The sequence below is a fragment of the Barbatula barbatula genome (genome assembly GCF_947034865.1).
Source record: "Barbatula barbatula genome assembly, chromosome: 14".
Taxonomy (NCBI): Eukaryota; Metazoa; Chordata; class Actinopteri; order Cypriniformes; family Nemacheilidae; genus Barbatula; species Barbatula barbatula.
In genome coordinates, this window is record NC_136777.1 from 6,549,512 (window position 1) to 6,575,533 (window position 26,022).

Genomic DNA, 26,022 nt, shown 5'->3' on the forward strand with positions numbered 1-26,022 from the left:
TTGAACCATAGTCATAGACCTACATGAAACGAAATGGGCGGGTTTTGCTCGCCTAACAGATAGCGCGGTTGCCCAATCAGAATGTAGACCCTCGAAGCTCGCGGTTGCGCGCCGGAAGAGCGCCGCAGTACTAACACGGGAGCGAAATGGCGTAGAGTGCGTTCCACCGCCGCAGCCCTTTGGGACCAGGCTCGTTGAGCCTCCCTGTTCCTGACGGTTCTTATGCAGTGTGGAAATGTATCTGAGAAACCGTTGCAGTTCATTCGCTTCCAGCCCGGTACCGGATCAGCGGAAACTGTAGGTGAATGTTCAGGGCTGACATATTGTGCACGTCTTTGTCTTTACTCTTTGTGTAACAGTTTCGCATTCCAGCACTTGCGTCACACCATCTCTTTGTAGTTGACCAGGTATTGTGCATGGGGTGCGATTATTTTGTATGATCCATTCATATTTAATATACAATTTCATTGTGTTTAAACTGCCTTGTCTTTCTTTTCTGGATTTAATAAGTCTTGTGTACTAGAACTATTGGTTAGCTTTATGAACTTGGTTTGTCTTATTAACAGAATGCCCTTCACATCAAGAAGAAAAAGAAACAGTCACGGTTCTAAAGGAACATAAAGAATGAGCAGGTTAGTTTCTGCATTGGGTATTACACAAATTTCTTACATATTTGTTTCGTTTCATTGATTTTAAATGCTCATTCTGTGCAGATGTGAGACTATCCTGACATGGTACTTCAAACTACCTGTCCTCCAGCATTATATCAATGAAGTGTCACTGATCGGTCAACATCATACCAACATCGCTACATGAACATACGATTTCTGCACCTTGAAGAGGATAGTTCAAGAGGTGTTTTTTTAATAATGAGAAATGAAAATGTGTCAAAATATTAAATAACCATGCATGTGCCACAGCGTGTACAAATAATGATTGGTCATGTTAGCAAAAAGATGTACTTTTAGGTATTTGTGTGGGTGCAGGTTGTGTTAATGTGTTACAATATAGAGTGCACTTGCTTTGCAGGTAAAGTGCAAGCAACCTGCAAAATGCAAAGCAATTCATCTGAGAAATGCTTGACTTAACTGTTTCATTACCTGCAGATTAAGTGCCTAATCATTTTAAACTCCTGTCTCGCAAGTCTCTTACCAAGGCTTAGATGTAAACCTACAGTAAATAACTGCATGCTCATTCATTCTTTACAATGTGACTGTGTTTATGTTTTGAGACAAACTGTAGATAAGTTGCTGTTCTCTGAATTCAAGATTCAAAATGGTGCTTTGGCAAAATCCTGACCCTTGCTATCATGTACTGATAAACCAAGACAGACTGTGGCATTAACGTAACCCAAGGATAAATTCAGTTGATAGGGAGAGTTAATGATATGTGGATATAACAAAATGGAAGTATTTTACTACCTCTCAAAGCAGATCAAGTAAACAGCTTAGATGCACACAGACACCAATGATCTGATCAGTATTTTTTTTTCGATTCAACTTTATTGTCATTTCACATATACAAGTACAGTGTATCGAAATGTAGTAAACATTTTCCTCATTCAAGTCATTTTAAACATAATAGTGTAGGAATATGATCCCTGCGTGTTCTAGGATGAAAGTGTTTAGATTCAATGGTTGAAATATTTTAAAAATGATTATAGGATTACATATCACACTAAGGGCATTGTGACCTTATAGTTCCCTGGTTGTCCTGCGCCAGCAATTCGTAGTTTTCATCCTCAGCTACCATAGGTTGTGGTAACAATATGTTAAAACAAATCAAAAAGTGTAAGCCAGGAGTTTGTGTTGGCCCATTTGACCTAGATTTTTACATTGCACTGTGAAAAATTATTCTTTACGAAGTCATTTAAAAAAAAAAGATTAATCTGCTGTGCAAAATTTATATAAATGTTTTTCTAGTTAACAATTTGTTTGCACAGCAATATTTTGTATGAGTGGATTCGTGCAGATACATTTAAATGTATGCATTTGGCAGTCTTTTATCCAAAGTAATAAACAGTGCATACCGAGTACTGATACATTTTATTAGTATGTGTGTTCCTCAGGCCGTTGCCCTTATAATGCATTGCTACCAATTTGGCTAAGGGAACAAATAAGTGTTACATACCCCCCTCCCTTTTTATAGGTATGAATCAAAATGGGCGCAACAGTAGTCAGGCCTCAGTGTGGGAAATGTGCAATATTTGTTTCTTTCCTTTACGTCGTGTTTGAATATGTATATTGTACAAACAAGTGACAAGTTGTTTGCAAAAACAACAAAATCACCAATGTCTTCCATTAAATGATGTATAGTTTCATCCGCTTACTTTAGGGTGGCGGGATTTTGTAGTGCCAGCATAAACATGGCCATGCATGTACGGTAGTGATGCTTGCTGAGTTTAATAGTTGTAGTGAAATGTAGTATATTGCTATAAAGTTGTTCAGAAAATACATTAAATTAGGCAGACAAAGATTTTGTTAGTTACCAGCATGGATGCAGATCTTAATCGATCTGATTAAGAGGCAAGTCTTCTTGACCTGAACTAAGAGCATTGTTCAAGGGAGGTTATTTGGTTTTGCTGGTTAACAAACACAGTTTGTTTTTGGTTAATCACTGTTAGTGAACAATAATGTATTAGCATCCTGAGGGTAGAAAAAAATGACGGTTGGTACTGATGAGTGGCTAGCCATGCTGAATGCTCATGTTTCATAAGCACTATGTGAGTTTGTTCTAGTTTGTTCTGTGGAAAATGAAGTCAGATCAAATTGCACGTCTTGAGATAATCGTATTTAGGGGAAAAATGGCCCCTAGTAGCTTTTACTGTTTAATTATTGTTTTTTATTTTTCACAATATTTTCTTAAAACCAGTTACACAGACAATTCGCAAGGGTATCTAAACAGATGTGTTTGTATAAGTCATACCTCCAGTGTTGTAATTTTCATCAGGTATGTTGTCTCAAACTAGAGCTTTTGGGTAGTTTATAAAAGTAGCATAAACACTAGGTTTTAACATAAGGTGAAATGCATAAAGCAATTATCAAAGCATTGTAATGTAGATATACCTCAAAAACTGGAATGCAAACTATATTTTTAAATATACTCTGATATGCAAGCCATAACGTGTATTAAGTTAATCATTTAGAAGCAATAACTGCATGCATGAATTAAAATATCGAACAGTTCAGTGGTTGTGAAATCTGTAGCATATATGTTACATTGATAGTGTCTTTTTATCCAGGACATCTCATATACTACACCTCTTAGTATATAAGCTATGGTTTCATTATTCATGGACACCAAAATAGTTTGTGAGGCAAGCACTAAAGGTCTGCAAATTATTTAAAGGAACACAATTTTTATCTGGTGGAAAACCGTTGATGGAAACTATATATGCAGGGCCTGTGCCCTTTTATTGACTTTGCATGTTTACATACAAATCATTGTGGAATGCACAAGCTGTAAATTTGTTTGCAGCTCATTTACATTAACAGCAATATGAGCAGTGTTCTGGGTAGCCGTTTGTAAACTTGAAGAATCACTATCTTCATTAATGCTAGATAAACTGGATGTTTACCATAATATAATCACAAAATGGTTCTGGTGGGTTAGTTTGTGGAATTAATGAGTATTTTGATTACAAATGCAAAACATTATTTTGCTGATGCATGGTAGTGACAAGATGTGTTTTGAGCCGCATGCAATTGAGCTTTGCTTAGAAATATTTATGCAGAAAATCAAAGAGTGGACCATTGTTGGGATTATTTTTAAATGCATGCAATTCCAAAGGTTTATCTCAACTGTACATTATTTACAGATGAGTATGTTGTATCAAGTTACTTTTTGAATTTGAATATTGTATTATGAAATTGTGATTCAAGAGGCTCAGATCCAAGAAAGTTTTTATCAAAGCCAGAAAATTGTTTGTTTCAAATGCGTAAAAAATGTAATTTGAGTTCCAAACCATGTTCATTGCAGATGATGCAGAACGAAAGTGTATAATGCTTTGCTGGCCTGCTGTGATTGTGTTGCCAATTTTGCCTCTGAATGTGAAACTCTATGCTTGGTCTAATCTATGCACTACAGATGTGTCCTGCATGATTTTGTACAATTTAAAAGTCTGTATCAAAATTTTAGCAATAAAAAAGCAGCATGGTGCCAATTATAAAAATATTTATTGTATTATTTTCTCCAATATTACAGTGGTATGTGATCAGATTAAAAGTACTTTATTTTTTAGATGTCAAATCTAGACTAAACAGATATGGGTATTTATCTCCAATATTATAATGATTTACATTTTTGTAAACTTTATATGAATATAAACAATGTTAATATAACATAGGAATAATTAAACTTCTAGCCAACATTGCAAACATTTCTCTTTTGTTACTACCGTACAAAAATACACTTTATTTGAACAAGAAAGCTGTATACTTTGTCTTTAGTTTACACTGTGTGTGCACAGTTTTTCCATCATTCCCTCCAAAATCTTCACTTGTTTCAGCTGGGCTTCTAAATCCTGTTTCAGCTATAAAGATGAGACAGACAATTTACAATGATATAAGATAATAAGAAGCCATTCGGGCAACTTGATGTTGTTTGTATTCACTAAGCTGTAAGCTAAAACCAAGGTGCGTTAATGTGAATACTTGCCTCTTTTATATTTTTGTCCATAAGTCTGTGTTTGAAGCACATTTTTGAGGCTTGAACATATTTGCCATTTCTTAGCATGTAGCTGGAAAATAAAACATTTACCAAAATTAGCATTTTGACGGTTATAATATTTTTCGATTAAAGTCATTAAAGGAGTAGTTACACACCCTCTTGCCAATCATGTCTATTGTAACCAAACCATGTGAATGGGGGGCTGGTAACTACATTTTTCAAAAAATCTTATTTTGTTTTCTTTGGAAGAAAGTAATACAGGTTTTAAATGACAAGAGGGTGAGTAAAATCATTTTTATTTTGAAGGTGAACTACTCCACTCACCAATTTATCAGCTCTTTTCGTAAAAGAAAGAGATTTCGTAGAGCAGACAGGTGCTCTGGAGCGGAGTGAATAGCAAGACCAAATTTGCTTTTACAACCAGCACAGCGAAGAACATGGTAGGTGCTACAGACAAAATACATCAAGTACCTTTGGTCAAAACACAAGGAACATCAAACACATGCTGGACATGCTGTTTATATTATAAAACTGAATACTTACGAGAAAGCCAGATGACCATCTAAGTTCATTTCCAACCCTTTACTAACACTCACATCCTCAGAAACTTCTGCATGAAGATAGAACAACAATAAAACAAGCAATGAAGAAGTAAATGCACCTAAAGTTGTAGTGAATAAAAAACATTTTCAAGCAATTAAATCATATTACTATTCTCAATTACTAGCATCACATTACTAAAGAAAATGTGACTTAGCAGATTTGTGAGTCTTGAATAGCAAAGACCACGTAAATATTTTTTGAACATTAATAAACTGCCACAACAAGGATTGCCAAACCTTGCGACGCGTGTTTTTGGTGCATATAACTTAAAGGTTCTCCGTATAACTTGTGCATGCATGTCTGCCACAGTTGTGGAGAAAATATATGCTATAAAGGTTAGCAACTTACTCAAACATACGATAAGCTGGAGGCTCTGGACTTCCCCGCAGATGCCCAGAGAGTCTCCAAGCACCGTGTTGCAGCCCATGCATTGGAGAACACTGCAGTTCGTATAGTCCCTGCGGGTTTCCCTGTCTTTCACTGCCCTTAGCTGATCAGCAATTGAACTTTGCGTCGAATCACACGGACCTACATCAAAAGAGCTTTCCAGTAAACATCTATTCGACATTTCTTTCAGAAACAAGTCTCGATTCTTCAAGAACTCCCAGCTCACACGTTCAAAACTCTCGCCCACAATTATGCGTTTTACGGCGTAAACACATGGTGGCGCTCCTGACCGCACAGACGTCTCTTTGAGCAAAGCCTTTGAGCCAATCAAAGCTAGCGAGGCGCAAACGCTACTTCTGATTGGATGGAAAGTAATGTCGTCACTGTCTTATCAACCAATTATCTAGCGAGAAAGGGCTGTTTTGAAACGCGGTATTTTTCAAACGGCAAACCCACCTAAACAAACCGAACATCATCTCCAAGCGTTGCGTCGTATGTTCTAACTAATATTGTTGCAGTTCTGTGGATTGTTTTCACGATATGGATTTGGACTCGTATAAATATGTGGAATTGCAGCGCCTCGCTAAGGAGCTTGGACTGAAAGCCAATATGAAGGTAAACCGTGTGTTTAAAGTCAAACATGATCCTAAAGGACCTCGTGCACGGCTGTTTTACGTGCCACCCCCTATATGTTAGTTCTGATCTACGTTGTATAACCTTACATGTTGTTTAAAACTCAACATTTATATCGTTATACCCAAGGATAAAACCCTGATTGTTTTTGTTAAAACGTGGGTGCTCTTTTTGTAAATACTTTAACTTGCGTTTATTTACGTTAAGGCTGATAAGCTGTTGAAGGCTTTGAAACAACACGTCTCGCAACAACAACAGGCTTCTGAAAACGTGAGTAACTATCAGTATTGGTTTACAACTCGTATGATTCTGTTTTCTCTGTTATCGCACATTTATTTAAAGCACGCAGACTTGAAAGCAAAGACGTTGTTTGCAGGGGAATGATGCGCCAAGCGAGGACGCGCCCGTGGATACGCAGGAAACTCGCACCGCTGCGTTCGTGACTGAGCGCCGAGGGAAGAGCCGAACTGTCAAGAGAAAAGTCTGCGACTCCACACCAGTCACTGCTGAGGTGCACAAATGTTCTTTTGGTTTGGAAGACTATGTGGTCTTATTATCTTGGAAAATAACACACCTGTCTTGGGTATTTCACATTGGGTGGCTCATTAGATTGAGGAGAAGCCGGTACAGTCAGAAGAGAGCCGAAGGGGCTCCAAAAGAAGAAAAGTGTCCTCCACTGAGGACACTTTACTTTTACCTGAAATTCCTGCTGATAAGGATACGTTGGAGAAAAATAGAGAAACCGGAGAGACCAATTCAGATATTCAGAAACAGTCAAGTGAGAAAGGTGAGGTTTTGATCTTGCCCAGCCAACATGTTTGAATAACCTTTCATATGAATCTAACAGATGAATGAAAATGAATAGAGGACAAGGTGATTCATTTATATACATACAGTATGTGTGGCGGTTACAGTTTACATTTTTATTCTGCAGGTGCCGGGAGAAAGACGGCAGGCAAAATCCCACGTCATGAAGGTTTAATGAAGAAGAAGCCCGCTCTAAGGCCCACAACTCCAAGTAAATAGAACCTTCTGACTTAATGCACAAAAACACAAGAAACACACACATTTCCAGTTGCTGTAATGTATAGAAATGACAGAATCCTTGTGACGCTAGTTGACTGTTTAATTAAAATATATTTATGTTGTGCTCGACTTTAAAACTCAAATGCAATGTCATATACTCATTGTCTTCGTGCCACGCTGGTGTTTCTGCGCTGAATAACGATTGCCAAACATCTTCCACCAGATTTTAAAAAACTTCATGAAGCTCACTTCAAAAAGATGGAGTCAATCGATTCTTATGTCCAGAGAAAGAACAAACAAATGGAGGTGCTGAGAAATTCTGTCAAGGAACTAAAGGTAAAAACAAGGATAGTACAGTGGACTGTTAAGTAATTGTTTTTATTTTGGAAGTCTGTGTGCCTGAGGCTTCACTTATAAGTTGTTTGCTGTGAATGTCAAGTTCCAAGAAGCTTACTGTTGTTTATTTAATTTCTTCGTTTTAGACTTTGTCAGAAAACACACTGATGAAATCCGTTGAAACCAAGGTTGGCCTATGGATTTTGTATCACTTTTATATGAGAGACCTGTATTGTCAGTGATAGCTGGACAGGTTGGTTTTGTCTGGATCAGGTTGACCTAAAGAATATGCAAACTATTGTATTTCCCATTAGAAGCTGCCTGCTAGCCGAGCATCACTCTTCAGTCCTGAAGTGCAGGAAAAGAAACAAATCCCAGAAAGACGCAGGCTCACTCAGCAGTCCGCTAATAAACCTGCTTTAAAGGACAGTACCATCTTTAGGCCAACTGCCCTCACAACCAATAAAATCAATGTCCGGTAAATACAATATTTCTCACATTAGTTCAGTTATTTTTTTTATTTTTACTGCCTACCCCCTTATTGTAGCGGCTTTATTTCTTCAGGTTCTCACAGGCCACTCAAGAAAATGAATACAAGCGTTCCCTGGTGAAGACCCCGGCTCGTATGTCTCCTTTCGTCCCCCACACCTCCACTCCAGATGTTCACTCCAAATCTGAACTTAATAAATCTACCACTCAGAATAATAAAACACCTGGTAAGAGTAATGGAATTATTTATAACTTTGAAATGCCTGAATCATTTTGTTTAAATGGCTTTATTTATTTTCAGGTGTTACACCATTTGTTTTCAGTGGAAACAATAGTGTGTCAGTCACACCAGGCACCGTCAAGAACAACACATTTGATCTTAAGGCGAGTCTCTCTCGCCCATTAACCTACAAGCCACACAAAGGTACATCTGCATTCTTAACAAAAATATGAATAAAAGGCTGGTGGTTTTATCATTATTAACAATGCTGCCTTGTGAAAAGAGGAATATCCATTTATTAAATCTTTCTGGTGGCTGATAAATTCTTTGAATTGTTCTTCTATAGGGAAGCTGAAGCCTTTTGGAGCAGAACATGAAAACTCAGCACTTAATAAATCTCAGACTGTTCCTTCACATCAGAAAAACTATAAACAGCATCAAGTACGAACGAGGTTAGTACCTTGAGTATTTGTGCTTTTCCGTTTTAAATGAATTATCTATCAGTCATCTACAGCTAACCAGTCGCTGTTTTCTTAGTTGTCTGTGATAATAACAGAATTTCTTTATTCATTTTCAGAGGGGAGCGACGTGTCAAACAGGTAGAGGACAGAAAACAAAAGAAGGAGATTATGTTGGGTGCCAGACGAGGCCTAGTCATGGCATAATTCCAGCGTTCTATCAGTTTTATAGTCTCTTTAACTCCAGCTTGCGTTGCTAACCTGCTTAGTTTCAAAATGTTGAACTTTTTTTCTTCTTTCTTGTAAATGCCTGTTTTGGCCGTTTGTGAGTTAAATGTTAATTTGTATATTACGAGGTGAGAATTATTATGTTTGATTCATCTGAGAAAAAACCCCAAAAGGAAAATGAACTTTTTTTACTATTTTAAAACATTGTTCCTGGTTAATGTGTGTCAGATTAAGATGATTTGGTACGACTAGTTAAAATGTATTTGGGTCATTCCTACAATTCTAATAAGAAAATAACTATAATAAAAAGGTCACAGTTTGCTTTGTATGTTAAAAAATAGATAAGATCTTACTCCATTTAGATGAAGTAATAAAATCTGATTGGAACAATAATTTGATATAAATAGCATAACTTTTACTGGGAACTTAAGTTACAAAATTGTAGAATGACCCAATCTAAACCACTTTAATTAAGAGACAGCATTGGCCAAGTCAAACAAAATTTCATTTTACAGCAATAGTCTTAAATTAACATTTTGAACTTCTGTGTCTTTCATGTATGTGTCAGTAAACATGTTTATAATAAAGCAGTACATTACATTGTGTACAATTCTGTAATCCCATAACTATTTGAATCATCTTGAAAGCAATCATCTGAAGAGGAATGATGCAGTAAACACGGATGCATTAGGATCTTGCAAATCCGCTGGATATGTTACGGAGAAGAGAGATCTCATATGTAACTCCAGAGAACTCTTTAGTCCAATTAAACCTCTGGGTTTCTCTTATAAAGCTCATATGCAAACTCCTCTGTATGGGCATGATCATTACACAGTGCGATGAAGTCAATCTCCAGCTGAAATGGACCATCTGCTTTGTCTCCCAAAGTAAAACCAATACTGTTAACCTAAAAACACAAAAGCAACATTGGGATTTGCTGTAATTTCTAAATAAATAGAAAACTTTTTACATCAGCGAGTAAATTAATTATGAAGTAAAAACACAGACCTTGTCTAACCAGAGGGCATGCTGATCATCTTGTATCCTCCCCCGACTAGAAAGGAAAAACTTAGAGAATGGGATCTGCAAAAAAGAATGAAGATTTTACAGTTTAGCAGCATTATGGCTCATGTGTCATACTGTTACAAACTAGAGAAGTGTGTTCTTATCTTTATGGATGAAATGTTTTAAGACATGCCTTGACATCTTGCCAGTAGGGTCCCCCTCTGGTGTAGAGGAAGTAACTGTATATATCATCTCTCTGGTGAGAAAAGTAGGTTTCCGCTGAAATGTTCACCATCCATGGTCTTCCATCTCCACGGATACGCATGTGTAAGGTGTTGAAATTTGACAAATCATAGTGCTTTTTTCGGTCAAATGAGCCCTGAAGGGAAAGGAATATTGAAAGGTCAAACTACACTTCATATCTCATCAATTTAAAACTATGCACACACACGAAAAAATCCTCTTAACGTGAATACAATTTAAAATTTTCCAGTGTTAAGTGTTCAGAAAATGATCAATAAGTATAACAAGAAAATTCTAAATTTCAGCACTGACCAGTGGTTGTTTGGATCGCATCGTGCAGTATCCACTATATCGGGTCTCTCCATCACGGGGAGGCGTGGAGCACAACGTCCCATATAGAAAACAGGTTGTATTATTCCTTCCCATCTTAATGTATGCCGTACTACGGCCCCCAATCTCCTGATCAGATGACACAATCCACTGATTCAGACTTTCCGGTCCGCGGAATTCCCACTGGACCTGGGTCTGCTCCAACATATGATTTATTAAAGGTTTTCCTTCTGGCCCAGTCAAGCGATTTACAAACTCATCCTTCAACAGCCTGAAATGCTTTTTGATACCTTCCACACCTTTGGAGAAGTCCAAGCGTATCTTTTGCCAGGGCCAGCGGGTGTCCGGTGCCTGGCCTGGTCTTCTATAATCTCGTTCATAGGCACCCCTGGTGCTCAGTATACCTGAGGAGGGTGATGTGGAAGGAAATGACAGAGGCTGTCTGGAAATGACACGAGGAATTCCAAACAGAGTTTTGAATGTTGTTCTTGATGCAGCCATTTCCTCTTCTTGTGTACCTTCGTAACCAGATCATACATGCACAGGACTCCTGATAAAAAGAAAACACAAGGTATGATTATTTCAATGTATGCCTTTTAGTATTAGTCATATAGGTCTCATTCATCTGCTGGTTACAAATTATTCACTAATCCAAATATTAGCCATATAAAGAGCGAGACTGTGATTCAATTAACATTTCAAAAGCCCCTGATATAATCCAGTTTTGTTACAAACATGTACACATACACATGATTGAATAATGACCTCTTATAGACCCTGACATTCACAAGAAGGAAAACCAAATGCAAGAGCCACAAAGTAATAAAATGTGTGCATGACAGATATACTATGCCTTTATCTATGCTATAAATACGAAACGCGTTTAAAAAAAGGTCAAATGCCGGTTTAAAAACAAATACATATTTGTGACACTTAACCATTCAGATGAAACATGCGCCATCGCAGTCCGTCGTATAATCTGTCCCCTATCGAAACATGCACCCGTGCTTACGTTCCTACTTGACAGCCGCTCTCGGATTTTCTCGTAACAACCAATTTCCTAACGCATAAATAAAACAGAATTTCCCCCCTTATTTCCATGTGACGATTACGTGTAATTGTTTGTTGCAACGCTTTCCTGATAAACTATCTGATCATGTTTATTGTAATGCGCGTGTGCTCATGCGCAGTAGCGCTCTAGCGCCTTTGTGTGGAGGAGTGCGGCGCTGCTGTTTAAACACACACACACACACACACACACACACACACACACAGGGCAGCCAGGCAGCTAACCATGGTGAATGTAAAGAAACGGAAAGGTCGGGTTGTGATTGACTCCGACTCGGAGGACAGTGCAAGCGATGATAATTTGGATCAGGTAGGAATCTCATGCATGCGAGACTGATCCAAAAGCATTGTTGTTTTGGTGAGGCGCTAAGATGTCATAACTCTATGTGTATGTTGAAGTCCCATGCTAAGTGAAGTGGTAGAGCTAGCTGGTTAGCTGGGCCCTTTATGGTCAAGTCGCCTTGGTTGTAGGACCAATGAAACTTAAATTGGGACATTTTACATGTTTTTGTATTGGTATCTGTGGCACACAGGCGTTTTATTCTAACAAAAGTATCCGCGCGCGTTTAGATTCTGTTCTGTGTCATGACGTCACGCTGCCGCGGCTAAAGTTATATTTCGATTGTAGCTTTAGAAATATGACGAGAACCAAGAGCGGATCGAGAGAGTCTGGCGCCAGCCGGGAGAACGGCATTTTCATAGGTTCTTGAGGGTCACGTGACAGGAAAATAAAATGTAATGGCTCATTGTATATTTGCATACATACTATTAAAATGTGTTTTAGACTCGTGCAGTTTTGACATGGCTATAGAGTTTTTTACTTTTAATTTAGTATTTAATTTAAACAAGTAAATATAAAGGAACATGCGGGCACGCAAAGTATCGTGTAAGTAGAAACAGCGTATATTGCATTGCTTTCTCCATGCGGAATGTATCATTGGTTTGAGCTTTACGTGTTTTGACATATGCTATAAGCATGTATTTTGATAATAATTTTTACATGTTTAACAATTGATAACGGTACAGAACGCATAACGAAAACACCTTTATAATAATATTATGAAACAAATAAAATGTATCATTAAAAGTTTTCGTTTGGGCAGTTTGGTGCCCCTAGGGGGGTGTCTGTATTGGCCACAGAACAACAACACGTGCGCTTCTAGTTGTTTTCAGTTCGGTGGTGTTGACAAATTAGTGCTAGCACGCTAACAGGGAAACAGAGCACAACACAAACACAACAGGTGAATACTGACACCCATATAGCTGTTCTGTTTCTCTGTCTTTACATATAGCAAGCGCAGGATTCAATTTCTTGATTACTTAATACATAACAAAAATACTTAAATACATAGATTACCCATAGCCTGCCATATTTGTAACCCTCGGTTTTGACATTTCTCTCCATAAAGATGACCAGGCCATGTTTAATCGGATAGAGTTTGTCATGCATCCAGAGTGTTGTGTTAAAGCTATCCCAAATCCCTCTGTGTTACGTGCTAATTTTACCATGTAGTACTAGAACACAAGTAGCCAATCTTCTAGACACGCACAGACCCGGACTGCTATGCAAGTTCATGCTTTTTGTGACTTCTTAATAATACTAAAGCAGTATTTATGCTTGCACACTTGCCCTCAAAGTGCTTTTAAAAGTAAAACACAATTTGCAGAGAAGTGGAGATATGAAAGAGTCAGGTTAGCATATTGTGTTGTAATAGGGAATTCACCTACTCTGAGGTTGTTTTGAGTGTGGGCCTAACATTACGAAGTTGACATACGTTTGGTGCAGGACTTGTTTGTATATTAAATATACTACTGACATATAATAAATATTCAATACATTATAACAACATGCAGAATACTCAAAATGGCCCACATTAAACCTGTATAAGTCAATCACATGGCATACACCTTCAGAGGATAACTGTCATTAATGTATCTCTAGGAACTGCTTTCTCTTGCCAAGAGAAAGCGTGTGGATTCTGATGAACAAGAAGAGCCTGTTAGCAAACCTGCAGCCTCCACAGATTCAGAGACATCGGACAGCGACGATGAGGTATGACGCTTTGCCTTTATTTAAAGTAGGTGCTGACTTTTGGAGCTCTGGCTATTCAAATTGTAAAAAAAAACATTTGCTTGAGCCACATTGTCAGACTTGTGTGAATGCTGTAATATCTTGGCCTGCTCTGTCTTGTGATCTTGACAAGAAATTACCATTCGTTTAATTTTGATTACTACCAGTAAACTTGCTGCTCTGTTGCTTTGCTTATATTCTGTTGATTCTTTATTTGGCTAAAATGCTTTGGTGTTACTAATTTGGATGTCTGACTGTGTGTGTGAATTTTTTTGATAAAGCCCCTAAACTTGCTATGTAACTGAATAATCTAATCCGTTTAAATGTTTCACACTGCTCTTCTCTGTATTTCATACATCCCTTAAAATCTTGCAGACTTCATAGTTTCAAAACCCTTTTGTGTTAGTAAGTGTGTTAGTAATTTATATAGAAATGTTTTAAATGAATCATAATTAGGATATGTTTTAATCTGTTAGTGGACAGTTGGAGGCACTAAAACCAAAAAGAAGGGGAAGCTGAGCAAAGGCCCAGAAAAAAAGAACGCGATCAAGAAACGAAAGGGCAAAGCGGCTACATCCGGAAGCTCAAATGGAGACAGTTCAGCAGAAAGTTCAGCTCCAGAGGAGGGTAAGACAACGGTCCTGCTGTGCATCTGTGCCAGAACTGTTTGTAGTTCACAACATTGTTGTCCTCTTGCTTTAATGTCTAAGAGAAAAAATAATCTTTACATGAAATGAAGTCTAAACAAATTGATTCTCCTGGCTGATTCTTAAGGTGAGGTGTCTGACTCCGACAGTAACAGCTCATCCTCCAGTTCGGATTCGGATTCTTCCTCGGAGGATGAGGTTTTCCGGGACGGGTATGGAGATGATCTTATGGGGGATGAAGAAGACAGAGCCCGTTTGGAGCAAATGACGGAAAAAGAGAGAGAACAGGAGCTGTTCAACCGAATAGAGAAGAGAGAAGTTCTTAAGAGGAGGTGAGAGGAGATTCAAGCTCCTTAGATATTATCCTAATATTTTTGCCTATTATGTGGAAAAAAATTCATTTTCTTTAGAAAACTCTAAATGTCTTAACAATGTGTTTTTCTCCAAGGTTTGAAATCAAGCAGAAACTGAAGACAGCTAAGAAGAAGGAAAAAGAAGAGAAAAAAAAGAAACAAGAGGAGGAACAAGAGAAGAGAAAACTGTCTCAGGTCCCCGACACTCAGGTGGTGAGTAAACCATTATGCCAGCATACTCATTCTTTAATAGAAAGACAAACATGGGGTTTTACACGTGTTTGTTTTAATACAGGTGATGTCCCATAATAAAGAGAGACGAATAAAGAGAGATGAGAAGCTGGACAAGAAGTCACAGGCCATGGAAGAGTTGAAGGCTGAAAGAGAGAAAAGGAAAAACAGAACTGGTACTTTTCTCACAGATTTTCTTGCATCTGTAAATTGAGAATACATTTGTACACACTTACTATTTCTCTTATTGTTTTTAGAATATATTGTGCAGTATCTAGTTAGTAGATTGGTAGCAGACTCTAATCTATAACCTTTGGCCTTTCAGCTGAGCTCTTAGCTAAAAGGCAACCACTGAAGACGAGTGAGGTTTACTCAGATGATGAAGAAGAGGAGGAAGATGATGACGACAAGTCTTCAGTAAAGAGTGACCGCAGCTCAAGATCTTCATCTTTTGATGAAGAGGAGGAGTAAGTATTCGAGACAATGTTAGTTTTCGATTGTGGTGAGGAAGGCGGGACGAGAGCCGTGACGCGTGGCCGGTGGCGTGAGTGATCAGTGCAAGCAGCTGTGCGCGCACCGGTCCCGCATCTTATCACAGAGGAGATTGGGAGCTTAAAAGGACGATCGGCAGGACTGTTGACGAGAGAGGACCGGGCCCGGACATATGTTTAGTTTATGTATGTTTTATGGCCGGCAGGCTACCGTGAGGTGTCTGGCGGTTATTATTGTTTATTTAATTAAAGTTTTATTGTTGGAATGTTCGCCGGTTCCCGCCTCCTTCCTTCCCTTATAACGAACTTTATTACATCTGACAATTAAACATATCAATCCCATGCCCATAAAAAAAGCCATATTGTTAGTGTCATTTTTTCCTCACATGTAATAAGCATGTTTATTATCACTTCTTGTGCTTCAGGAAGGAAGAGGCTCCGCCCAAATCCCAGCCAGTATCATTACCAGATGAGCTGAATCGAATTCGGCTGTCACGGCACAAGCTGGAACGTTGGTGTCACATGCCGTTTTTTGCTAAAACTGTTACTGGTTGTTTTGTAAGGATTGGAATTGGAAACAGCAGTAGCAAGCCTGTTTATCGGGTCAGTGTAAAATGAAACGCTCATCTTTTTTTTTAAACAAAAAATTATATTTTTCATGTAACATTAAATGCCTGCATAGTTAAATATTTAGTGTCAGGGAATTTCTAAACTAGAATTTGGTTTCAGGTGGCTGAAATCATTGATGTGGTGGAGACAGCTAAAATTTATCAACTCGGGACCACACGGACAAATAAAGGCCTTCAGCTTCGGTAAGCAAGCAGATGATATGTTCAGTCATCTCTACTCTTTTTGCTCAATCACTGATCTGTTTGCCTGCTTGTGTTTGCAGACATGGAAATGACACACGAGTGTTCAGGCTTGAGTTTGTGTCCAATCAGGAGTTCACCGAAAGCGAGTTTATGAAATGGAAAGAGGCGGTGAGTTCGAAATGTGAATCCAATGGTACAAATAATTATATTGTTTAACCTAGAAATATGCACTAAATAGGGTTTTTGTTTCTCACTAACTTTTTCAACTTGTTTATTTTGGCAAATTTGAATTTGGGGTTGAATTTAGTTCATCCTATTTGCTAGGATTGACAATCTTGGGTTTCCAGTATTGCCGTATCCAATAATAACTTTGGTAACTGTTATTGGTCCATAGATGTTTGTTGCAGGAATGCAGCTTCCTACTCTGGATGAGATCAACAAGAAAGAGCAGTCCATCAAAGAGGCTGTTAACTACAAATTCAATGACAAAGACATTGAAGATGTAAGTCGCACTGATGTCATTTCCTGTTGACCTTAATGCAATGAATTGCAATGATTACTATTTTCATCAATGTAATAATTATGTGTGTTTGTTTTTACAGATTGTCAAAGAGAAAGACAGATTCCGAAAAGCACCACCAAACTACGCTATGAAGAAAACGCAACTTTTCAAGGAGAAGGTTATAATGTTTCACATCCATTATGAGCACACGTGTTTCTCATTGACATGTGTTTGATAATGTACAGGCCTATGGCCTTACTGTTGATCATAATGTTATTCTTGCTTATTCTTTGTAACATGTTTGTACAGGCCATGGCTGAGGAGAGCGGTGATGGAGAGAAGGTCAAAGTAGTGCAGGATCAGTTAAATGAGCTTGAGGAGAGGGCAGAAGCACTTGACCGACAGAGAACCAAAAACATCTCTGCCATCAGGTCAGAAGCGCACATTATACATAAACAAAGACACAAACCCTCTCATTTCACATTTTCATAATCAAGTTTCTATTATTTTCTCTCCAGCTATATCAACCAGAGGAATCGGAGTTGGAACATTGTGGAATCTGAGAAGGCTCTGGTGGTAAGTGTTTCTGACTGTCAGGCTCGTTTTTGAGATTCTGCAGTCTAAAGGATGATTCTGGAATCTTAAATGCCTTAATTGTTTCTCAGGCAGAGGGACAGAACTCTAAGAACCAACAGATGGATCCATTTACCAGAAGGCAGTGTAAACCGACCATGGTCTCCAATGTAAATCCTACATCTATTCTACTCAGCTTGAGACAAAATGTCAGCTCTGATCTTCTTTAACTTTTATTATTTTTCATTATTATTTTTTCCAAGGCAAGAGATCCCTCAGTCCACGCTGCTATTCTGGCTCATCTTAACCAGAAATACGGTTCAGGCTCAGGCCAGGACAACACCCAGCAGGCTAACATACAGGTAACACACAAACCTAAAGCAACACGATGCTGTTCTGACCCAGAATTCACCTTAAACAGTGTTTAACGTTTATTTTTCAGGGCCAGAACAACCAGCTAGACAAAGATCTTACCAAGCCAACCAGTGATCTCTCAGAGGACCTTTTCAAAGTGCACGACTTTGACGTGAAAATTGACCTACAGGTTCCCAATGCTGGTATGATTCAAATACTACTGGTTACTATCTTTTTTCTGATGAACAGAGAGAAAGATATTTGGAAGAATGCTAGTAACCAAACAGTTCTTGGTCACCATTGACTACCATAGTAGGAAAAACGACAATGCAAAAAAAACAATAGTTGTCATATGTGCCCCAGTTTACCACAAACTTCAAAATATCTTCTTTTGTGTTCAACAGAACATGGTTTATAAATTTCTATTTGAAATGATCATTGAATGTGTTTTATATATCCCCCACAGAAGCAAAGTCCCTGGCAGTGAGTTCTAATGCATTGCCTGTTAAAGATGGAGCTCCACGTCGGTCTCTTAACTTGGAGGACTACAAGAAAAGACGGGGACTCATCTGATCTCTAACTCTGCCTATATTTTTATCTTCCCCTGCATGATTAGCCACCTGTGCTGGGGGTATAAAGCTGTGGCCAACCCCCTGTGTGTGTGTTTGGGAAAGTGTGTGAGTATGTTGATATGTATGATACATAGTAAGTGTACACCTTTAAGACTGAACGAGATTGTGTGTGTGTTCATGTTTGCCTGATCACAGAAAGTATGAAGCCTAGAGTACTTGTATGATTGTTGTATGCGAGAGAAAATATTCATGAATACTTAACTTTCAGGTTTTGTCCTGTAAATGGGGACTCTGAGATGAAAAGTCATCTGTGTTCATTACAATGTGTGCAGACATGAGAACAATATTACATTACCTCCTTTGATTCTCCTTTTCATACAGATGTATGAAGCACATTCTCTTCCTCTCAGACCCTCACAGAAAAGACCCTTTTATATCCAAGCTTGTAAATGACTATCTCAAAGGACACAAATGTTGGTTTTTTATTTTGAAAGATGTTATTTGTTTTGAATAATCTGAATTTTCTAGTCCATGTGTAATGAGTTATGACAGCTCTGTTAACTCTGCTTGCTGGCTTAGGTGGCTGACCAATCAGAAGGGGAGTCTGAGAGCGACTAATGACATCACACTCTCTAAAGAAAAATGTTTGCTTCATTAAGACAATGATCGAATAAACAGGTCTGACATGGACAAAACAAATGTTGAATTTCTGTATCTTTTGGTTTTCTCTTTTTCTTTCACATCCCTCTGTCTCAGAGCTGATGTAAGTGTTATTATTGGTCATAATTATTGATGATGTATTTTAGTCAGTTCTGTATTGATGTGGCATGCCTTGTAAATAAGCGAACATGAGTGGGTGTGGCTGATTAAAGGAGGAACTGTTTCATACTAATTGTTTTTGTCTATTTTCTTCAACCGTTTTATAGTTTTGGTCAATTTAACAGCTAAAATACTGTCGCTAAAACCATGGTCTTACAAGTCTTCAAACCTGACCATCTAGAAAGTGATCAAGCCCCCTCCAAGACAGCTAAACTGGGTTTTAGCTGTTTTTTCCAAGAGGGCTGCACATAAATGAGCTAACGTTAGTGAAAAGAATTGAGAACGTACTCTCGTCATTTGTTTCTTACATAGGAATGAACAAGATAAGAAAATCGGGTTGATATATGAATACCCTTTGTATTTAAAACGTTTGAATTAATAGTGCACTTGTGCTTTTAGTGAGCGTTTGCTTTGCAAGCAGAGGCCATATGCAGTAGCATTTACAGTCAGGCAGCGCGCAGGGCGCACTGTTGTGGGTCCTTCGTTGAGTTCCTGGTCCACGTCGGACTGGATCAAAATGAGCAGTAGGATAAAAACAGTCAGAAATAAGACATCTACACACCCTTAGACGTTTTCTAGAAATGCCCCTACGACATTTAATTTCTGCTTCTTGAGAGACCGGAGCCCCTTCAGGTACTGATACAATATGACCTTTAATGCAATAATTTGAGCAGAAAGACATAAAGCCGACTTGGTGCTTCTTATCAGTTTACAGTCATGTATGAAAATGTACTGTACCTTTTTTATTTACTCTAGTATTTGTATATGAGCGTACTGTAGTAGACATCGATAAAACGGGGAAGCTGGCATGAGTTGAATATGTTTGTATTGTATGATAAGTTTAAGTAGCGTGTCGATTTGGAAGCAAAAATGTGAACATGTCGTGAACTAAAATAAATAGCAAGAACTAAGAAGAATTTTGTGGTCTTTTATAAAATTGATAAGCAGGTTTGACATGTTAAATAAAATGCATATTTATGAGAGCAGTTTAAAGGTTTATGGATGAAGGCAAGGCAAATCTATTTATTTAGCACATTTCGTACACAAAGGTCAATTATAGTGCTTTATACCGAGGAAAAGGCAAAGTATACACAATTAATGACTGTTACATTCATATATCTATAAAAGGGTTCTAGTGTGCTTTAAGGGTTGGGTTTTTCAGGCTCATGTTTACATAGAAAATGTCTGCACACTTTCACATCATGTAATATATCACTCATCAGACCTTTATTTAGGATGCAAGCACGGTATTTGTGTTTTGTTCCAGAGGATCAGGATGTCTTGGTTTGCTGATCTTGCCGGGAAGGCAGAGGACTTACTGAATAAAGTGGATCAGGGTGCAGCGAGTGCTTTGATCAAACCGTCAGCTCGCAAGTCCTCCCTCCCCTATAACAGCCCTGACACCACAGATTCAATACAGTACAACTCTGCAGATTACAGCTCCACCCGTGACCAACAGCAAAATGACTCTGTCTCCACCTCTTCCCATGGCACCGCAGGGTTTATATCTGCAGCCGCTGGGAACATAAAGAAATCCAAAGCCACTGTTTTGGCTGGTACAGCTAATGTCTCCAGCATCACACCTTTGGGCTCTAGCAGCAAGGCTTCATCCGGCTTTGTGCGGCCCAAAAAGCCCGAAGTGAATGATGACTTGCTCTTTGACTTTCTGAACAGTTCAGATCCACCTCAAAGCGAAAGAAAGGAGGTCAGGAGAGAAACAGTGTCTCAAGTGTTAGGCCCTGCAGGAGGGTTAAATCAGTCCCAGGTGTCCCCCACTTCTGTTGCCGGTGAGCTCCAGATGGGCCCTTCTGTCTCAGCAACCCCGTCGTCCACACAGGGCCTTTCCAGAAATTCCAGCCTCGGCTCGCTTTCTAACAGTTCACACAGCGTTAAAACAGAGGATGGCTCCATGCGAGATTACAGCAATGGTACAAATTATTTCAACATTGTGTATTTTACTTAAGGGGTCTGAAAGAATGATTTCACACACTCGCACCATTTTGGAAATGGTGCCAACCAAACTGGGACCATCTTGGAAATTCAGTTATTTTCTCTATTTGTAATTACAATTTGTACCAATATCAATTACAGTGTAATGCCAGAGAAGTGATATTAGCTTCTTATTATAGTATGTTAACCTATAATCCTTTATAATCAAAAACTAAGGCAGCTCAACTGTTTTTAGATTTACACTATAGCAGTTGTACTTGTTTGGACTAATGTAATTCTTTCTTTTTGAACATCTATAATCTATGTCATGCCCAGCTGAGGCTCCGGAGAGTCTGAATTTAGAGATGGAAGCTTCTTCAGAGCCCCAGACACCACCGGTGATCCCACCCCAAGACCAGCTGCAGCAGCAGGGCCAAGAGCAGGTGATTTCCAGCCTTCGCCTAGAGAATCAGCTTTTGCGCAATGAAGTCACTTCTCTTAACCAGGAGATGGCGTCTCTGATCCAGAGAGCCAAAGAAATGCAGGAGGGTGAGACAAAAAAGATATCTGATTTGTCAGTCGAAGTACTTATTAAACTCAACTGGGCCTTTGTCATTTAACAGCCTCAAATAATATAGTTGCACCCTTGCATGTGAGCAGAGAATCTCTGGAAAAACTTATAGTATATTTTCTTGCAGAAGTGAATCTTGCCCGAGGTCGTGCCAACAAATGGAACTCGGACCAGTCTCGCGTTGATCGCACAGTTCGGGAGCTGAGATCGCAGGTTGATGATCTCACAGAAGCTCTGTCTGCAAAAGATGGTCAGCTGGCGGTTCTAAAGGTGCGACTGGACGAGGCAGATCAGCTATTGAAATCCCGAAGCTCAGCTCTTGAGGAAGCACAGAGCGAGAGGATCAGGTGGGTATCAGTGACAGGTCAATGTAAACAGATAAATATTGATGGTTTATATTTGGACTGTGTGAAAAGCATCATGGGAATATGGATATGGTGGTGTAAGACTTGAATTTAGATTCATGGCTCTCTTTCCAGTTTCGTCCTCATGCCTTCACTTTTGTTAATGAACAAATCTCTATAATGTGGTGTGTTTTTAGGATCCTCCAGGACCAGACCGAGGGTAGCAGTCTTCATTCTCAGGCTTTACACACACTACAGGAACGAGTGAGAGATGCAGATGCTGTACAGAAGAGGGAGCAAGAGAGCTACAGACAGATGCAGGTGAGTCCACACACACATACCCCTAAATATAAACTCTATGTTTATGTGATGCTATGATGTAAACTCTCTTTTCTTAGACGTATGCTAGAAATACAGATTTGTTTGATGCTGTTAAATGTAGATGCATATTGAAATAAATGTGAAACAGGAGGTCGGGTTTAGCATGAGGAAGACAAAACTCAGTTATCATTAAAGTTATCTATTGATTCACACTTTTAGGAAAAACAAAAGATACATCTCCTGTTGGCAACTTAAGATGCAAATCATAGTTGTTAACATGTACGTTTTCCACAGAATGAGTTTGCGAAACGCTTGTCGAAGGTGGAGGCGGAACGTCAGACGTTGGCCGAGTCTCTAACGAACGCAGAGCGCCGTGTGATGGACGAAAAACAGAGAGCCGAAGACTTTCAGCAGCAGCTCAAGAGTGCACGCTCCACAGCAGAGTACACCAAACAAGAGCTGCAGGACTACAAAAACAAAGCCTCACGTATATTACAGGTCTCTTTCTCTTTATTTTCATGCTTTGTTTCTGCTTAATAGGTGTACGAAGTATTTTGACTGCGTTTTTTTGTCTAGTCAAAAGAGAAGCTGATCAACAGTCTGAAGGAGGGCTCAGGTCTGGAGGTGATGGAAGGAGCCGGGGCCAGTGTTGAACTCGAGGAGCTACGACATGAGAAAGAGCTGCAAAGAGATGAGATTCAAAAACTACAGGGTCAGATACAAAGCTTACGGACGGAGATACAGGTGCACATACAGATGCACACGCATCATATTATATAGATTCAAAAAGTGGATGAAATGTACTCTTGTAGCTCAGTGGTAAGAGCATTGCATTAACAACGCAAGGTTGTGGGTTCCATCCCAGGGGATTGCAGATACCTATGTAATGTATATGATAATGCTATGTAAGTCGCATTGGATAGCGTCTGCTAAATGTGATATAGCTAAAATTCTATTATGTATTATTGTAGATATTTTGAACTTTTTCTATGAAATAAGGAAAATTCTAATTGTCTAAATCACATAATGACCCAGGCAAGCCAGATAACAGATGCAGATATGCGCATTCCAAGTTTACATTTCCTTCTCTCTTTTTCCTATAGGATCTGGAAACCCAAGCGCTCACAGAGACAGAGAACTGGAGAGAACAACTGGCAGAACTACAGGAACAACAATCCCAGCACATCAGAGCCAAACAGGAAATAGAGGCAGAGTTGGAGAGATGCAAACAGGTACATTTAAAGAGAAAAGAGTATTTGGTCAGAGTCCAGTGCCATTCAGTATTTTTGGAGGGAGTACTTTCATTTTTTCAAATAAGGTGAAATATTGCATAATGAGTGAATATCTATGTGCATACTAACAGGAGCTGCAGTACATTGAGGAAGAGCATCACCGCACTAAAATCACCCTGCAGGGCCGTGTCAAAGATCGTGAGGATGAGATCCAAAAGCTTAGAAACCAGGTAGGGAAACATAAGGAAACATTTGGATAAGTGATACAAGGATATTATAAGGATAAAACATTTCAGAAAGGGTTTCAGAATTTGTATTCTGATAATAATAGTTAAAAATGACTTATACTTTACTTTTCTAGCTGACCAATAAGGCTCTGAGCAACAGCAGTCAGGCAGAACTCGAGGGCCGTTTGCATCAGTTGACAGAGACACTGATTCAGAAGCAGACCATGTTGGAAGCCCTGGGCACAGAGAAGAATTCACTGGTCTTTCAGTTGGAAAGACTGGAACAGCAACTGAAGAGCCTGCAGGGCGGTCAAAACAGCGGAACACACATTAACATGGCTGCAGTAGAGGGACCAGGTAAGTGCATTGCATCATGGGAAATTGTGGATGGATTGGATTTTTGAGATTTATATATTGTAAATTTGCCTTAACAAACTGTTGTTGTTCAGTGCATTTGACTAAATTAGCTTCTCCTAATTTGTAATATTTATGGCTGTTTTTGAAGGAGCTAGGCAGAGAAACACACCAATCCTGTTTAGTGATGCAGATGGCTCTGAGACAGGAGTGTATGGGAAGGTTCGTAAAGCGGCCAGCACCATCGACCGTTTCAGGTGACAAATCCGTGCAAACTTTTTTGAATGCTTACAGTTATATTTAGTTTACAGTGTCCTGACAGAAAATATGTGCTTGCATGTTTTTTGTTTCCTTTAGTATACGTCTTGGAATCTTTCTTAGACGTTATCCAATGGCCAGGGTCTTTGTTATTATATATATGGTGAGTACATTAAGGGATATTTTAGGGTGAATGTGTTTTGTTTGTTTGTGTTTTTATATATGTTTGTATATTGTATTTTTTTCAGGCACTACTTCACCTTTGGGTAATGATTGTCCTCTTAACATATACACCAGAGATTCACCACAATCATCCTGATGGGAGATAAAGGACATGCTAATTACACATAATAAACGGTTACTGATGAATAAAAGTGTAATTTAGGGAGTAATTCATTGCGCCATTATGTTTGAGTTTGCACAGACATGCCATGTTAGGCAGCTTTCTCTTTTGCTCCCCTTTGATCTCTCTCTGTCTCTCTCGCTTGTTTGTTTTAAATTAATTTTCATCTTTTTTCTGTCTTGGCCCAAAAACATGAATGAATGCTGCTAGTAAAGTGTGGTGCGTGTGTTAAGAGCAGAATATAATATTTAAGGTGTAATTTAAATGTGATTTTATTCAAGTAAGATTCTCCTTTCTTTTATTCATCTCTTACATCATGAAGATTTAATCATTATTGTTGTTACAGTAAACAACAGATTGTATTTCCTCATGCTGTAAACCAGGTTTCTCTTAATAAATATTAACAAGGACAACATCAGTTTGAATTGTCACTGCTGTGTTTTATGACTAGAATATAAAGGTAACAGAAATGTGTACATTTTATAAAAAGGTTTTCATGGTCCTCAAGTCAGGTACAATTTTGAGCTGGATTATTCAATAAGGCACAGAAATTTATTGAAAATATGAAACAACAAATAAAAGGAAATAAAATGTGTAGAACGTGTTTCTGGAATTTGATGTTTTGTACATTGTGTGGCAATTATAACACTAGTCATTGTGTGTAACTCGAGGACACAAACAGTAATAGTAACAGAATCTTATGTATTATCAGTGGCGCAAAAATGGGGTTTGTAATTTATGCGGTGCACAAGGGGGAATGCCATTGTGCCTAAATATTATTTTAAGTTTTTTTTAATAAAACGTAATTGTATAATATGTGAATTATACAATCAGATTATCAAAATAATCGTTAGTTGCATCCCTAATTTATAAACTTTTTACTCCATTGTTTTATTAATTTTCAGGTGTGTTACTTAACTTTTCAGAATTGTGTATCTGTTAAACACTTTTCCAACTTTCCCGCTTCACAATGTATGTAAAAGGAAACCTTTATGCTTCTGTTATAGATGCAAATCTAATCTTGAATCTGTCTCTCAGCTGTTTTAGCAATATAACAGAGGGACTTGTACGTTTATAACATGGAAATTAATGGTTATAAACATTGGGCTTGTTGTCACGTGATTGCAATACTCACTCTGTCCAGCGGCGTCGCTGTAAATATGAGATAATAGGCCTGTTCGACTTAATGCGGCGCGGACTGAGTAGTTTATGACATCAGAGTTCGCGAGAGCGGCTCAAAACCTGTTCCTTCGAATAGCTCTCGCGGTACTTTGTTGTCGTACCCCGATCAGTTTGCGCAAAAATCTAACACGGCAAATGTGTG

At 38.6% G+C, this 26,022-nt stretch overlaps 5 protein-coding genes and 1 long non-coding RNA gene across 11 annotated transcripts; 4 read left to right on the forward strand and 2 right to left on the reverse strand.

Annotated features, from left to right (window-relative positions):
• The first annotated feature begins 85 nt into the window (after nt 1-85).
• Nucleotides 86-4,167, forward strand: LOC306903721. The gene is made up of 3 exons (XR_013787576.1): nt 86-297; nt 567-632; nt 714-4,167. It is a non-coding gene; the product is annotated as an uncharacterized lncRNA (long non-coding RNA).
• Nucleotides 4,081-5,945, reverse strand: oip5 (opa interacting protein 5). Its single transcript, XM_079473135.1, has 5 exons — nt 5,620-5,945; nt 5,212-5,278; nt 4,993-5,115; nt 4,657-4,738; nt 4,081-4,531 (listed from the first exon to the last, which is right to left on the reverse strand). Exons 1-5 carry the CDS (start codon nt 5,837-5,839, stop codon nt 4,445-4,447), a joined length of 579 nt encoding a protein of 192 aa, XP_079329261.1. The 5' UTR covers nt 5,840-5,945; the 3' UTR covers nt 4,081-4,444.
• Nucleotides 5,946-6,073: 128 nt separating this feature from the next.
• On the forward strand, nt 6,074-9,670 carry nusap1 (nucleolar and spindle associated protein 1). The gene is made up of 12 exons (XM_079473136.1): nt 6,074-6,273; nt 6,499-6,561; nt 6,668-6,802; nt 6,901-7,078; nt 7,226-7,309; nt 7,541-7,653; nt 7,800-7,841; nt 7,968-8,131; nt 8,218-8,369; nt 8,444-8,566; nt 8,709-8,814; nt 8,940-9,670. The coding sequence occupies exons 1-12, from the start codon at nt 6,199-6,201 to the stop codon at nt 9,025-9,027; spliced, it is 1,323 nt and encodes a 440-aa protein (XP_079329262.1). The 5' UTR covers nt 6,074-6,198; the 3' UTR covers nt 9,028-9,670.
• On the reverse strand, nt 8,945-11,808 carry ndufaf1 (NADH:ubiquinone oxidoreductase complex assembly factor 1). 5 transcript variants are annotated; one of them, XM_079473140.1, is made up of 6 exons: nt 11,565-11,806; nt 10,926-11,176; nt 10,609-10,821; nt 10,247-10,432; nt 10,057-10,131; nt 9,062-9,955 (listed from the first exon to the last, which is right to left on the reverse strand). In XM_079473140.1, the coding sequence occupies exons 2-6, from the start codon at nt 11,004-11,006 to the stop codon at nt 9,815-9,817; spliced, it is 696 nt and encodes a 231-aa protein (XP_079329266.1). In that variant the 5' UTR covers nt 11,007-11,176; nt 11,565-11,806; the 3' UTR covers nt 9,062-9,814. The 5 variants fall into 5 exon arrangements, with proteins under 5 accessions (XP_079329263.1, XP_079329266.1, XP_079329264.1 ...); XM_079473139.1 differs by having other exon boundaries at nt 9,123-9,955; nt 10,917-11,176; nt 11,565-11,640; XM_079473141.1 differs by having other exon boundaries at nt 9,216-9,955; nt 11,392-11,588.
• A 67-nt stretch (nt 11,809-11,875) lies between these two features.
• Nucleotides 11,876-19,188, forward strand: rtf1 (RTF1 homolog, Paf1/RNA polymerase II complex component). Its single transcript, XM_079473044.1, has 18 exons — nt 11,876-12,004; nt 13,637-13,747; nt 14,242-14,392; nt 14,540-14,744; nt 14,861-14,978; nt 15,061-15,172; nt 15,322-15,463; nt 15,913-16,090; nt 16,217-16,299; nt 16,380-16,467; nt 16,694-16,801; nt 16,902-16,979; nt 17,111-17,232; nt 17,320-17,377; nt 17,467-17,544; nt 17,638-17,736; nt 17,817-17,931; nt 18,195-19,188. The coding sequence occupies exons 1-18, from the start codon at nt 11,921-11,923 to the stop codon at nt 18,299-18,301; spliced, it is 2,037 nt and encodes a 678-aa protein (XP_079329170.1). The 5' UTR covers nt 11,876-11,920; the 3' UTR covers nt 18,302-19,188.
• A 353-nt stretch (nt 19,189-19,541) lies between these two features.
• golga5 (golgin A5) lies at nt 19,542-25,538 on the forward strand. 2 transcript variants are annotated; one of them, XM_079472816.1, is made up of 13 exons: nt 19,542-19,752; nt 20,355-21,047; nt 21,385-21,597; nt 21,747-21,966; nt 22,161-22,284; nt 22,579-22,782; nt 22,861-23,028; nt 23,388-23,516; nt 23,648-23,746; nt 23,878-24,100; nt 24,249-24,354; nt 24,455-24,518; nt 24,604-25,538. In XM_079472816.1, the coding sequence occupies exons 2-13, from the start codon at nt 20,396-20,398 to the stop codon at nt 24,682-24,684; spliced, it is 2,283 nt and encodes a 760-aa protein (XP_079328942.1). In that variant the 5' UTR covers nt 19,542-19,752; nt 20,355-20,395; the 3' UTR covers nt 24,685-25,538. The 2 variants fall into 2 exon arrangements, with proteins under 2 accessions (XP_079328942.1, XP_079328941.1); XM_079472815.1 differs by having other exon boundaries at nt 20,387-21,047.
• Nucleotides 25,539-26,022: the final 484 nt, after the last annotated feature.